The sequence below is a fragment of the Tympanuchus pallidicinctus genome, unplaced genomic scaffold (genome assembly GCF_026119805.1).
Source record: "Tympanuchus pallidicinctus isolate F22 unplaced genomic scaffold, pur_lepc_1.0 scaffold16, whole genome shotgun sequence".
Taxonomy (NCBI): domain Eukaryota; kingdom Metazoa; phylum Chordata; class Aves; order Galliformes; family Phasianidae; genus Tympanuchus; species Tympanuchus pallidicinctus.
In genome coordinates, this window is record NW_026294679.1 from 13,172,496 (window position 1) to 13,186,697 (window position 14,202).

The 14,202-nt window shown below is 60.4% G+C and overlaps 2 protein-coding genes across 2 annotated transcripts; one reads left to right on the forward strand and one right to left on the reverse strand.

Annotated features, from left to right (window-relative positions):
• The first annotated feature begins 599 nt into the window (after positions 1 to 599).
• R3HCC1L (R3H domain and coiled-coil containing 1 like) lies at positions 600 to 8,142 on the forward strand. Its single transcript, XM_052677452.1, has 7 exons — positions 600 to 654; positions 3,232 to 4,418; positions 6,914 to 7,089; positions 7,179 to 7,249; positions 7,347 to 7,442; positions 7,568 to 7,708; positions 7,803 to 8,142. Exons 2-7 carry the CDS (start codon positions 3,246 to 3,248, stop codon positions 7,856 to 7,858), a joined length of 1,713 nt encoding a protein of 570 aa, XP_052533412.1. The 5' UTR covers positions 600 to 654; positions 3,232 to 3,245; the 3' UTR covers positions 7,859 to 8,142.
• Positions 8,143 to 9,382: 1,240 nt separating this feature from the next.
• On the reverse strand, positions 9,383 to 14,096 carry LOXL4 (lysyl oxidase like 4). The gene is made up of 14 exons (XM_052677089.1): positions 13,742 to 14,096; positions 13,416 to 13,594; positions 13,126 to 13,337; positions 12,658 to 12,696; positions 12,343 to 12,568; positions 12,071 to 12,254; positions 11,801 to 11,955; positions 11,385 to 11,552; positions 11,085 to 11,247; positions 10,741 to 10,984; positions 10,379 to 10,494; positions 10,168 to 10,304; positions 9,934 to 10,045; positions 9,383 to 9,850 (listed from the first exon to the last, which is right to left on the reverse strand). The coding sequence occupies exons 1-14, from the start codon at positions 14,019 to 14,021 to the stop codon at positions 9,780 to 9,782; spliced, it is 2,286 nt and encodes a 761-aa protein (XP_052533049.1). The 5' UTR covers positions 14,022 to 14,096; the 3' UTR covers positions 9,383 to 9,779.
• Positions 14,097 to 14,202: the final 106 nt, after the last annotated feature.

The window sequence follows — 14,202 nt, forward strand, 5'->3', positions numbered from 1 at the left end:
CGAAGCTGCCCAGCACAGACACCTTCCCCCGTCCGTTTGTCTGGGCATCGAGCGCGCTGACCACCCCGCAGCCCTCTGTCTGCAGGATGTGGCCCAGGGGGTGACGGAGCCTGGGCGATCCCCCAGCGTCGAGCAGCCAGCAGCGCCGCTCCCGCTTTGTACGTGACATTAAGATGTAATGGGAAATCAATGGCAGCCTCTGCGGGGTCAGCGCTGCAGGAAGCGGGAGCCCTGCGCCCATCATCCCCGCTGGCTGCTGGGCACGGTGCCTTTGTCACCACGCTTCTGGCACGGTTCGTGGCACCGCGTCCCCAGCACGTGGGCTTTCTCCACTCCGCGGACGCGCAGGAGCCCAGCGCGGGTGACGGCACACGCGGCGGTGCCACGCCGGAGATGAGGGCTGCTCTGCTCACCCTGCCGCAGCCGCCGCCGCCGCCTTCCCCGTGCCCACGGCTGCCTCCCGCCAGCAGCCCCGACCCCCTCCAGCTCCGACGGCCGCTCGGGGCGCGGGGCGGCGCCGCGGCCGCGTTGCGGGGCGGTGCGGTGCCGCCGCACTACAGGTCCCGGCGCTCCCCGCGGCGGGACGGGGCGGGCTCGGCGCGGCGGAAGCGGCGGCGGCAGCGCGGAGCGGCGGGGGACCCGGCGCCGTGACCGGTAACGCCCCTCCCGCGACCCCCGCACGTCGCCCCGACCCCGGCAGGCGGGACGGAGTCGGGGTGCGGGAACCGGGGGGGGACGGCGGTGCTTCGCTGAGCGGCCGGGAAGGGGCAGAGCGGTCCGAGCTGTGCGCCCTGCCCCGCCCCCGCTGTGCCATGTTCCCCGCCTGGGGTACGGCGCCGGGTACCGCGCGCTGCGCGGCTCCGCACCTCCATTTCCCCACTTGTCGTCCCGGTTTCCCCCAGCCACATTCGCTCCTTTTTCCCAGGCTGCTTCTCACCGCGTTCCCTGCCCGTGTTTCTCGGATCCTTTGAGTGATTTCCCTGCTCGGCTCGCTATCGTCCGCAAATTTAATTACGATTCACCGCTCCAATGAAAGTTTGCGAGCTGCTGTAAAAAGATACCCCGATGTTCGCGTAAATTGTATCTTGCCCGCCTTATCCTAAAGCTCTGCCCGGTAATTCTGCTGAAATAACCCTGCTGGAAATCCCACGTCCGTCCCCCTGCACCCATTGTTTGGGCACCGAGCACTGAAGCAGCCTCAGGGTGCTCGACTGCAGCATTCTTATTCCTTTCTGCCCAGAAATCAGTGCCCGCTGCTCTGCTTCTGCTCCGACCCAGCACCACGAGCTGGGGTCAGCAGTGTGCCCAGGTGTCTGCTCTGTGCCAGGGCTGTTTTTGCTTCCCTGCAGCTGTTTCGGTGAGGCCTCTGCCTCCTTTGCATTTTTCTGGTTAAAAACAGTAATGTTGCCCTTCATTTTTGTTCCGTCATTAATTTTCTCTCCCTCCCTATTTATTAATAGCCCTCTTCCCTTTTGTGCTGAACCTGCCCTGCTGTATTTGTGAAGCCCTTTGCATTCCCCTCCGCCTGTAGCTCCATTTGCTGCCGTGCCATCCCTTTTCTCCCTGCAGCTGTCGAGGGACACTATCGCCCCATAAATCACCTCCTGTCTGCGGTGCTCCAGGTATCTCCTTGGAGCATCAGAAGCGCGAGGCGCGATTGAAATCTCCCTTTTCTCTGCATGTCTGCCTGCACACCGATGTCACTGCTCGACTGTCCCCACACATGCTGTCCCCACTATTGAGCGTGTTGCTCCCCAGAGCAGAGCAGGGAGGTGCTGTGGGGACAGCTGCCCGCTGTCCCCTCTCTGGATGTCAGCACCGTGCGGCAGCATCCTAATCGGGGCTGTTTAGAATCTCCTCGTGGCTGCGTTTATTAGGGTAGCAGTATTTTTTTTTTTCACCCAGCCTGCAGCAGACTATAAAGAGTGACATTGCTGATGCGTGGTCCCATATGGGCAATCCCACTCCGCAGTGGCCAAGGTGTTGCCGTCCCCTGCTTGCAGTCAGGGCTGTAGGGTTACGTGCTCTATTGATGGCAGGATGGATTGAGTGGAATTAGAAACCTCGAAGGCTAAAAATACAGCGCCCTGCCAGGAAATGAGGCAGCCTGCTGGGAGGGCGCTGGGTGGCACTTCAACTTTTCCAGGAACTGGCACACTGCGCTGTGCTGCGTGCTTGCACTGAGACCTCACAGCCTCGTGCCAGAGCCATGCAGTGGGGTGAGCCTTCAAGGTCTGGGAACAGCAGAGATGCCCTGCCCTTTGCAGGGTGAGTGAGACCCACAGACTGCATGCTGTGCCCAGGGAAGAAGCTGTGTGCTGGCACGGCTACGCATGCAGAGGGTGCTCCCAGCACCGTCTGGCTGATGCAGCACCATCTGCTTTGGAGGGTGAGGCAAGGTGAATGGCAAACTTTCGAGGAGCCCATAAATCCCGCGTGCCTTGGAGGTGACTCGAGATGCGCACAGAGCATCTCAGCTGGCGGCATCCCAGCGCTGGAGATCCCCAGTCTTGTGGAGGAGCTCCATGACCCCTTGGTGACAGGCTGCACTCTGATACCTCCATCCATCTGTCTGTCCGGGTGAGGTGGGTTGCACGGGCAGTCCCAGATCGGTGGGTCCAGCTCAGTGTCGGGCACTGCAGCCCACGAGGCTCCGCTGCTTGTCCCCAAGGCTGGGCTTGGTGTGGTTGGCAGGGAGGGGATTGCAGCCTAATGTACCGGAGGTGCCGCGGAAATGAGAGCCTTGGATGAATTCCTGGCCCTATTGATCCGCCGGCAGTTTATGCATCCTGACATTCATAATCTCAGTAGGCTCTGATGTTCCAGATTAATGGGCCCAGGGGCCGTCCATCCGTCACTTCACATTAATTACTGAAGAGGTGTTTTTCCAGTGATTTACCTGACAGCGGCCCGTGATGAATACCCCTAAACAGAGTGGGCAGTGATTAATCACGGGGCCCCGGCCCGGCCCCACTCTGCCTTTCCCTCAGCCACAGCACAGACCCCCACACCATCCGTCTCCATAAACGCTGCTTGATGCATATTTATAGGGGCGCAGGGCCTGGCAGGCAGCGGCGTGCCTGGTTGTGCCAAAGATGATGAAAAATAAATCTCCACTGGGACGGGGCAGCCTGGCACAGCTGCAGCCCTTTGCCAGGACATCCCGATGCGCATCACACTGGCACCATTGCGGTTTGGGCACAGTGGTGGTGACACTTCTCTCCCTTGCAGGCGGTGGTGGCACAATGGAGGCAGAGGGCAGCCGGGCGCGCCGCAGGAAGCCCGACATGGCCCTCTATGTGCCCAAAGCACGGCGGGAGAGAGCGGCACAAGCGGCAGCCGCCAGCCACCGGGAGCCTGAGAAGCAGCACCTGGCGCAAGACATCCCCAGGGGTGGCTCTGAGGGGCAGAGGCGAAGCCCTGGAACCAGGACACATGTGGGCAAAGAGGCTGGCAGGGAGAGCAAGGCCAGGGCCAAGGAGCCACGGGCAGCCTCTGCTGGGGACAGACAGGCAGTGGGAGTATCGCCCGATGTGCAGGAGCCAAGCGTGGAGCCAGCTGCTGCGCAGCCTTCAGGCAAAGCATCCTGGGATGCAGGGCCTGGGGAGCACAGCCTTGGGTTGAGGACGGTGCCGGACACTCTGGGCGCCCATCCTGCGTCTGTCCCTGAGCATGGTGGAGATCCTGATGATGTAATGGCAGCTGAGCAGAGCGTGATGCATCGGACAGAGCTGGGCAACGTGGCGGAGCTTCTGGGTCACAGCTCTGTGGGTGCATCTACGGAGTGCTTGGGATGCACAAAACAGGGTGCCTTGCAGCAGGCAGGAGAGGGAAATGTGGGCAGCGTACCCAGGCTCAGCTGGGAGAATGTGAAAAGCCATGAGGAGAAGAGGGAGTGTGATGAATCTGTCCTTGCAGGGCAGGGTGAGGGCTGGGACATGGACAGCACATCCCAGCTCCTGCCAGAGCATGAGGAGCAGCTGCCACCCAGCAAGGAGCAGGCCAGTTCTGGTGCTGGACATGATGGAGGGGAGAGTGTTCTTGCGCCCCATGGGAGCAATGATCTGGGAACTGGTGATGAAATGAGCTGTGCTGAGGGGACAGAAAGTGGCCCCAGGGAAGGGGATCCCCTGGACAGACCCCTGGCCCTGAAACCCCTTGAGCTGCTGTGCCAAGGCATGGAGCAGCTCTCGTCTGGATCCTGGGCTGAGGAACCAACACAAGCAGATGAGGACAAAGGCTGGCAGCAACAGCACCAGGAGGAGGAGGAGGAGGGTGAGGAGGGATGTCCCCATGGCAGCTCCCTAAAGCCAAATCAGCCTTGTGCCGGGACCCCGAGCAGCCCAGGCGGCGCAGAGAGCTGGGATGCGCTGTTCAATGATGATGGGGATTGCCTGGATCCACACCTGCTGGAGGAGGTACGTGTGTGGGGATGCTCTGTCCTTGGGGTGTGTCCTGCTGGGATGTTAGGGATGGGGTGTGTGGGGTGTAGCTGTCCCCATGACCAGTGGGATAAGCCCCACGGTGCACAGCCCATGCGTGAGCCATTACCTCCAGTTGTGCATGGTGTGAGCAGTGCCATGAGGGTGCTTCTAGGGCCCGCTTGGTGCCAGCAAGGCTGGGGGAGTTCTTCCCCTTACCAGTATGTAAAGTGCAATCAGTAGAACATGCTCAAGAGCCGTAAACTGCAACAGCACCCTCGTGAAAGCAGGGCCAGTAATAAAGAAACGGGCCGAGACGGATGGGCTCCCATTGAAATAGCAACGTGAAGTTTCCTGAAAACTACAGCTTCTTAATCAGCTGTGGCTCATTACCATCCCCTCCTGTAGGCGTGGGGTTGGATTTACTACAATGAGCAGCACAGCGCTGGGAGCCGTGCCGCTTCCCCACTGCTCGCGAGGAAAGTGTATCTTTTTGCAGCCAGGCTGGAAATCCATTATTGCATTTTAAATCAGTGGCATAAAAACGAGTAATTTTTGGAGCGACATTAATGTAGCTGGAGTAACAAACAGCACTAATATTGTCAAAAACGGACGTCCAGCGTTGACACAGTGCGAGGTGTGAAGTGGCAGATGGTGCCTGGTGATAGCGTATGGGAGGATTTGGGGTTTCAGTGCCCCTCTTGAGTTCATCCCATGTCTTCTGAGCTGCTTGGGGCTGCGCACGCTGCCTTGGTGATCCTCTGTTCCTGCCAGCCATGTGGCCGAGAGGTGCTGCAGGTAATTTGTTCAGTGGGGAGCTCTGCAGCTTCCTTGTTGGATGCCCCGTTCAGGTGCTCAAAAAAAGGTTGGGTTTTCAGGGAGCTTCCCCAGATAGGTGAATAAGGACCTGAAAAGGGGATTTTTCAATGGGAAGTGGCCATTTTCACCCTTCCACCCCTGTTACTGGTGGCTTCCCCACGCCTCTGTGCTGCTGGGAGGCAGACGCGTCCACTGGGGAGATGAAGCTGTTGTTAATTAACAAAAAGGACAAGGAAATTAGTAGTGTTCTTTGTCATAACCGAATCCTTATGCGCTGCGGAGAGCTGGCAGAGAGCAAGATTTATGACGTTCTGCAAGGAGAAGAGATTTCTGATAGCAGACGGCTCTTTAATCTAGCAAGAAAAAGCATCCCCAGATCCACTGGCTGCAAGCTGAAGCCAGACGGATTCAGACTGGAAATCAGTGGAGGGTAATTAACCACGGGAATGATTTCCCTGCAGCCATGGTGGGTGTTGCTTGCGAGGGACGGCACTGCCGTCGGTCCTCACGCTGGTGGTGGTGATGCATGTACCCCAATCCTCGCCACACTCAGTGATTTGTGAAGGTCATGGGCTCCACTCACCAGCCCCGTGCCCCCTGGGGCATTGCACAGGCTCCATCCTGCTTGGGGTTTTGCGGGGTGCCGGACCCCGGTGAGTGTGTGCAGCTGCCTGGAGTGGGAAATGATCTCGAGTGGTGCTGATCTGCCCCGCCAGCTCTGTAACTCAGCTGTCCCCTCTGTCCTCACCTGCCCATGAATCCATCTGCTCCATAAAATTGTTGGAACGAGCACTTTTTATTGACTGAGCTGGCTGAGATTTATGGGCTCTAACCTTCCAGCCGTGGTGCGCTCAGCTACGATCACTTGGGGGATCGGGCTGGGGACCTGGCTGAGTTATGTGCCCGCAGCCCCACACCTTGCAGCACGGCATGTTTGGGAATCCCATTGGCACCGGTGCTGCTGGCAGCTGTGTGCCCTCCTCCCCCCCCCCCAGAGTTGTGATGTTGGCAGGGGGAGATGGACGCCCATATTTCAAACTGAAGGGTGAAAAATTGGAGAGGTAGGAAAGAGTTACAGCCATCGTGTTTTAGGGCTGTAGGAAATGCCTGACTGTGAGATGCTCAATGAGCACAGCCTGCTTGGTTTGTTGAGGGGCAGGTTGGGAAGTGACGCGATTACTGCAAGCAGTGCTGTTACCCTGACCAGTGGCTCTTCCATCCAGCAGAGAGGCAGAGCAAGAAACAACAGCTGGAAACCAAACCCAGACAAATCCAAATTAGAAATAAGGCATCCATTTTTGGCAGCGCAGGTGCTGAACTAGTGGAACTGGCTTGTTGGGGAGTGCTGATTTTCCGTTGTAATGTGGGGCTTGCTGGGCTCCTGTAGTGCAAGCAGACATGTGGCTTCTCCCTGGTTTTGCAGCTCTCAGGTGGATTTTGGGTACCCTACACCTGGCCAGCACGTATCCGTGTCTCACTGGGATGCTTGTAATAGGAAAAGAGCAATGGGAAAATGTGTGAGCCCTGCTTGATATCTCCCAATACTCATTGCCATTAATCTAGTGGAGCACCAGTGTGCGGCACTGGGGCAGGACATCCCCAAGGGAGCACCTGGGATTTATGGGCTCCCAGCACCGGGTGGGGGTCGCTCAGCACCGTCTCTGTCCCCGCAGCTCTCTGGGGGCCCGGAGCACCAGCAGAGCCTGCAGGAGCCCCGCTTCAACTACTACAGGGCTGAGCCGGCCGTGCCGGACCTCAGCGACGCTGAGCTGCCCCACGTCATCGAGATCTATGACTTCCCCCCGGATTTCCGCACCGAGGACCTCCTGCGCATCTTCTGCAGCTACCAGTGAGTGCACGGCAATGTGCAATGCCATGGTGCTGTGGCAATGCCATGCAATGCCACGGTGCTGTGCTCACCCTCCGTCTTTCCATCAGGAAGAAGGGCTTTGACATCAAGTGGGTGGACGATACTCACGCTCTGGGCATCTTCTCCAGTCCCATCACAGGTACTGCAGGCATCCCACGGGGTATGCAGTGGGTGGGTAAAGGGCACCATGTGTGTGCATTCCTTGGCTGCATGGCTCTGTGCTGCTCTCCCTGCAGCGCTCGATGCCCTCAGCACCAAGCACCTGATGGTGAAGACTCGACCGCTGTCCCAGGGCACACGGGCAGCCAAAGCCAAGGCGAGGGCGTATGCTGGTGAGTGGGGGCACAATGGGAAGATTCCGCACCATGGGCACCCCAGTACCCTGGGACCCCGACTGGTGTCATGCCAGCTTCCCACTGGGGTCCCCATGATGACACCCCCTTCGCACCCCCCTCAGACTTTCTGCAGCCAGCCAAGGAGCGCCCCGAAACGTCAGCAGCACTGGCACGGCGCCTGGTCATCGGTGCCCTGGGGGTGCGCAGCAGCCAGACCCCTGCCCAGCGGGACGCCGAGCGCAGGAAGCTGCAAGAGGCACGGGGTGAGCTCAGGGAACCTCTCTGTGCCACGTCATTCATCTCAGACCATACAGCCGGGGCAAATGGTGGCTTGGCATTTACTCTTTTTCCCCACAGAGAGGAAGCGCCTGGAGAACAAGCAGCGGGAGGATGCCTGGGAAGGCCGGGAATGAACGTCCTGCAGTGGGATAGTGCTGGCAATGCTGCCAGGGGATGCACCTGGGGATGGAGCTGGTGCTGCTGCCCTGTGGGCTCTGTGTTAGGTGGAGCAGGCACACAGGAGAGGGGCCGGGGCACAGCTGCAAGGTGCTTGAGAGCCGGTTAGGGGCATGCCATGGTGTCCCAAGGCTGTCCCCAGGGCTACGGTGACACATGCTATGTGGTCACCATGGCCACCCTGAGCGTTGTGAGTGAGAATGTCCTTTATTTTGTTAATAAATACCATTTATTTTGCTTTGCCTTGCCTCCGAAGGGGGGATGCAGCACTGTGGGATGCAGGGCTTGTCCTGCTAGCTGAGAGCATCGTCTGCAGCTGCAGTGCATGTCCATGTACTTGGGGGTGCCCGGGCAGTGTGCATACTGTGCTCAACTTCAAGGCAGGGGTTTCCCCTCCAGGGTGGGCTGGGCAGGATGGCCTGGGGAAGGGCTGGAATGTGCTGGCAGAGGGACCCTGTTTACATCCGCCACCCTGAACAGCGCAATCCTTGTCTGACTGTGGGAAGGGCCAGCCCTGAGCGGGCTCTAGGCTGTGATGTGGGCTGCGCTCCCCACCCGGGGGCTTCCTGCCCTGCCCCCGGGAGTGGTGTGGGCAGCTGGGAGCTGCCTTTGCCCTAGGGCTGTGGCGCTCTATCAGCTCACCACCCCAAACTCCCCCCTATATCACCTGCAGGGCACAGAGCCTGTCCTGCCAACCCCAGAACTCTTAGGGCCATCGTTTGTGGGGCTCTCATGCCCTCAGCAGCAAGTGTGGAGCAGTGCCACGCGTCACCTCTGCCTTGCCCTGGCCACTCCATGTCCCCTGGATGTCCCCAGCGCAGTGCTAGAGGAACTGGTCACGACCCTGTGCTGCGGCTGCAGGCCCTGCTGCCAGCTGGGCTCTGTCTCAGCCAGGTGGCCCAGACAGTGGAAAGTTTCAGGATGAGAGGATACTCTCACATGGAAAGCATCCTTCTGCTGTCCGGCAGTGAGCAGAGTGGTTTGGCGCAATGAGCCACCATCAGCACATGCCTTGCCACGGGCTGCACTTGGGGCTACTGTCTCGTGGCCCCTCCACGTGCCGGAGCTAGCACGTGGGGACCAGTCTTGGTTGCACGGGGCAAGGCAGGGGATAGAAGCCTTATCTATGTCCTGCATTGGTGCGTGGGGGTGGGGATGGTATGCAGGCAGGAGGGGGTGACAGCACCTGGTGGCTTGTCGGATGGGATTCTCATTTATTTCCTTTAAAAGGGGAAAGAAACAGAGCAAGGGCATGTTCTCTGTGTCCCCACCCTGTCCCCATGAGCAAGGGCTTCCAGGGGCAAAGTTGTTCCATCCATGCTCTAGGGACGCAGGGAACTGCCAGGAACAGCCTGGGAAAGCCCAGCATGGGCTGCACAGTGGCGGCTGAGGGCTGGCTGCCGGCCCGCTTTGCCGCAAAGCTGGCTGCCCTGCTGTGTATAGGGTCAGCTGGGTCAGGGATAAGGTGCCCCAGCCTGTGGGTACTGCTGGCCAGGAGCTGAGGCTGTCTGGCACCAGCCCCACAGGGCAGCATGGGAACTGGTCTGGGGGTTAGCAGGGTACTCCATATCACCACGCAGCACCCTTGTCCCATTGCACAGCACCTTTATTGAGGACATAACTAGTGCATGGGTGGCAGTGCCTGGGGCCAGGCAGGCTGAGGTAGTTGTCCGGGGGGGGCAGCTGAGCACTGGAGCTGGGGTTCCCCCGGCAGCATGGGGCTTGGCCCCTGTACCAGCCGTGATGCTCATCTCCATCCTCCATGGCAGCAGAAATAAATAGGGCAGGTGTCAAGTCCCTGAGCTCAGGCAGGTGCTGCTGCAGCCAGGGCAGGGGCTGGAGTGCCCTTGGGTGTGGGGTGGGGGGAGAGACGGGGTCTTACACCAGGTTGTTGGCCAGGCGCTCGCGCCGCTCCATCTCATTCACCACATCAGCACCATAGGCATCACCTGGGGAGAGCGGAGGTGTTGGTAGGGTCAGGACACATGGCACCCTCCGTGTGGTCACCCCCCAGTACTCCCACCCTCCTTACTTGTGTGGCAGCCATGCATCCAGACACGCTGCCCATCATACTTGCACTGGCACCGCAGCACATTGTTGGAGAAGTCTGACTCAGCCACCTCATGCTTGGGGTTCACCACCACCTGGGGAGGGCAAAGAGCAACGGGGGTGGGGGCACCTTGCCTGCTGCACCACACCTCTGTGCCAGCATTGCCAAAGCTGCCCAGCCCTCCTCTCCCAACGTGGGGTCCCTCCAAGCCCATACCTGGAAGGTGTAGCTGCCTGGTGGCACATCAGTGATGTCAATCCACTGGCAGTCTATGTCATGCCGGTAGGTGTCCCAGCAGCCCACACTCACCCCCTGCTCCCCAAAGTTGGCACAGGCAAAGCGACGCTGCAGTCCTGGGGACAGAGAAGGAACATAAGGGATGGCGGGGCCAGGGGAGCTGCTCTGCACCACTGCTGGTGCCACCTACCCTCGGGACAGTTGGTGTCCTCCAAGCAGAAGCTGGCCTTGTGCCCCTCAGCCACCTTGGAGCCATTGAGCGTCAGCAGGTCATAGTGGGTGAAGACCTCGATGCTGTGGAAGTGCCTGTAGGGACAGGGGGTGAGTGGGGCCAGGGCAGGACGGGCAGCACCTAGAGGAGAGCAGCTCTGCACAAATTACAGCCTTGCATCCAAATAAAGCCCTAATGACAGTGTCAGCCCGGATGCTGCTAATTACTCTGGGCAGGACAGTTTCTGCCAAGATGGGGGCTGTGTAGGAGGAACACAGTCAAGGGGGACGGAGCATGGATCCTCTAGTGCCCAGCCTGGCTCCAGGATATGGGAGTCTCACCGGTGGCACTGATGCCAGGTCCAGGCGTGCCGTCCCATCCGGGGTCGGAAATCAGCCCTGCCCAGGTTGTGGATCTGGGAGGAGAAGCGGAGCAGGCGGCGGTGGCCGTAGGGCCACTGCATGGTGTCAGCAGAGCGGGACAGGCAGCGCTCCTCATGGGCGCAGTACAGCAGCCCCAACGGGCGATCTTCTAGGTAAGCTGTCTCCTGCACCAGCTGGGCGTTCATCACCAGGTCCGGGGCATCTGGCACAGAGGAAACAGAGCCGGTGGCCTCTACACTGCCACCCCCTGCTCTGTGCAGATCTGGGTCCCACCAGGAGGATGGGCATCTCTGGGTACTCACGGGTGGTGCAAGTGACCCCTGCTGAAAAGCGTCCCCCACCACTGGGGCAGTGCACAGGGCCATGGCGCTGGCACTGCTGCAGGGCCAGCTCTGTGCCCGTGCAGCGCACTCCACTCATCAGCACCTGCGAGGCACCTGGGCTGCCTGCCCAGTACCAGGTCTCCTGGCAGAGGGAGACACAATGCTCAGATCAGCCCTCATCTGCCCCGCCAGCTCCCAGCACCACTACCAGGGCTTGAACCCATGTGCCACAAGGCTGTCTTGTATGCCAACACATCCCGGCACACTCACGATGCTCACCTGTAGGGCATGGCTGGCAAAGCCCAGCCCCAGCTGCCTGCAGACCACCATGGCTTCGTTGAGCCCCCACTGAGCTCCACACACTGCGCCCCACTGCAGCCTGCCCTGCACTGGCACCAGCACCTCCACAACACCCTCCTCAGGGCTGCGGCCCCCGGCCAGGCGCACCTGTGTGCAGAGAGGGGCTAGGACAGGGCTGCTGTGGGGCAGGAAGCCCTGTGCAACCTTCATGCCACATGACCACTTTCAGCGTGTCCTACAGACCCCACTTCAGTGTGGCTTGAGTTGCTCTACTTGTCCCCATCTCCTTAGGCTGCTCCAAGCATCCACAGCAGGAAGGGGGCTAAGGGCTCTACATGGAGAGGCTGTGCAATGGGTCTCTGTGTGGAGGGCTGTACAGTGGGGCAGGGGCTCACCTGGCTCTGGAAGTCCATGTGGGGCACATGGCAACGGACGGCCGCATCGTCATCATGCCGGCACCCACTCTGCTCACCGTCCTGGAAGCGGCACTCAGCCAAGGAGCGCTCGTGGCCGATGCAGCGCACCTCACTCATGTGGATGGGCCCCAGGCCTGGAGCAGAGGGAGCACTCCTGCCTCTGTGCCCAATCTGGATCCCCTTGCACACCCCCAGACTGGGGGACAGGAGTGTCTGGGGGAGGGGATCCTTGCACTTTATCCACCTCACCTTGACCCATCTGTGCTCCCAGCAGCGCCTGCCTGGCTGTGCCATAGCCCAGCTGCCGACACACCACGCTGGCTGCTGCCAGGTCCCAGCGTCGGCCGCACACGGTGCCCCACTGCCCGTGGCGCAGCACCTCTACCCGGCCCTCACCAGCGTGGGCACCAGCTCGCAGGCGCACAGGAAGACCCTGGAAGGAGGAGCAGGCACTCAGTGGGTGCTGCCTGGCCCTGGGTGCCTGCCTTGGTGTTGGGGCACAGGACCGTGCCAGGGCTCACCTTTCCCAGGGAGGCTTTGCGGGGAGGTTTCTTGCCCCTGTTCTTGTCCTGCTGGAAGGCAGGGCCGGGCACGCAGCTGACGATGGCATGCATGCCACGGGGGCAGGCATGCTGGCTGAGGGCTGGGGGAGCCAGCTGTGTGGGGCAGCGTGACAGATGAGATTCTGTGCCCCGGCACTGCACACGGTGCACCCAGAAACTGCTCTTCTGGCTCAGGTTCCTCAGGCTGCCAAAGGAGAGCAGTGGGAAGAAGTGTAAGATTTTTCTGGGAGAGGGCTCCTGTGCTGGTGCTCCCTGCCCAGGGCTGAGCCCTACCTGGAGTTGGGGTCCTTCAGCTTCATGTTCCAGAGCTTCCTGCAAGGAGCAGAGCCAGGAGGTTTGGGGGTTCAGCACAGCTGCGCCCCTATCCCTGCCTTCCCTGGCACTCCACTGCGTGGTGGGGTTCTCTCCTGAGTGACAATCTTGTGCCAAATTCTGCTATACTGCGTGCCCAGGCAGGATTACAGGACGCCTGGCACCAGCAGGGGCTCATTATGGGCTGTATTTATAGCTCAGTATAAGGCTCGGCTCTCCTATGTCTGCACCCATGCTGCACAAGGCAAAGCAGGGGAGCATCCCACAGCCCCTGACTGCTGCTGAGCCCAAGCTGAAGCCCCGAGGAAGGGGACACAGGCATGGCCACGTGCCCTATGCCCCCTGCTACAACTCCACCCCTTCACTGGCAGCCTCTCTCCACCATACCTCAAGTCCCCATAGCACATCCATCCATCCATCCATCCCTACCGGTAGAAGCTGGTGTTGACGTGCTTCTCATGGGGGAAGCCCAGCGTCCCACACACTACGCGGCTGTTATTCTGGGTCCAGCCGGCATCGCACACCTGTCTCCAGCGCCCGTTGTGCTTCACCTCCACCGCTCCCTCCGTCACTGGCAGGCTCAGCTTAGCCCGCGCCAGGATGGGTTTGATCCGCACCTCCTCCAGGCTCAGCCCTGGCCCCTGTGAGGTGGCCACAGTGGGTAATGAGACCCACCCTAGACCCCCAATCATCTCTATGGATGCACAGCTCCTACTCACCTCTCCCAGAGCAGCAGGGGCTGATGTCAAAGGGAGGTCGCCATGCAGGCGCTGCCCTGAGCATACCACACCAGCATCCTCACCATGGTGGCAGTCACTCGTGCCCCAACCGTTGTGGGCACAGTCGGCCAGGGAGACCTCATTGCCCCCACACTGCACATTGTCTAACCAGATGGGACCTGGGGATATGGAGAACTAGGGGTCACTATGAAGGCATCACCCTAGACCCAATGCCCCCATGCTGACCCCTCCCACAGCATCCCGTGCAGGTTTCTCCCAACAGCTGTTGTCCATCCAGCCCCCCGCCCATCCCAGCTGCCCCCTACCTTCCCCCTGGCCATAAGTAGCACTGTGGGTCCAGGTGATGGCTGCGGTGTAGCCCAGCTGCCGGCAGGCGACGGTGGCCACGTGGAAGTCGAAGCCATCGTCACACACGGTGCCCCAGCGGCCTTGATACAGCACCTCCAGGCGGCCCTCCCCAGCCGGTCCCCGAGGCCCTGCCAGCCGCAGCTGCACCTCGAGTGGCTCCTGTGTGCTGGGAGCCACCTGGCACAGCACCAGCACCAGTGGGAGCAGGATGGGTTTCAGATCGGCCAGCATCACCATCGCAGCTCTGAGGTGGGATGCCTGGGGACAGTCCGACACTGAGCCCCTAGGGAACACAGTGTGGAGGTGCAGCCCTCCTGTGCCTCACAGCATGGTAATGATGGAGCAGCGTCATGCCTCCTTGTACAGCAGTAACATCTCTGTCCCTCCCCTGTACACAGCTTGCAGTGACCCCTCCCTG

Bases quoted from the DNA above. Each gene is read 5' to 3' on its own strand.
- R3HCC1L (XM_052677452.1), top strand. From the start codon at position 3,246: ATGGAGGCAGAGGGCAGCCGGGCGCGCCGCAGGAAGCCCGACATGGCC. The intron at 7,443-7,567 runs GTGAGTGGGGGC...CACCCCCCTCAG, and splicing joins CAAGGCGAGGGCGTATGCTG to ACTTTCTGCAGCCAGCCAAG. The intron at 7,709-7,802 runs GTGAGCTCAGGG...TTTTCCCCACAG, and splicing joins GAAGCTGCAAGAGGCACGGG to AGAGGAAGCGCCTGGAGAAC.
- LOXL4 (XM_052677089.1), bottom strand. From the start codon at position 14,021: ATGGTGATGCTGGCCGATCTGAAACCCATCCTGCTCCCACTGGTGCTG. The intron at 13,595-13,741 runs GTAGGGGGCAGC...CCATATCCCCAG, and splicing joins TACTTATGGCCAGGGGGAAG to GTCCCATCTGGTTAGACAAT. The intron at 10,046-10,167 runs GTATGGGCTTGG...TGCCCTCCCCAG, and splicing joins CAGGCAGCTACACCTTCCAG to GTGGTGGTGAACCCCAAGCA.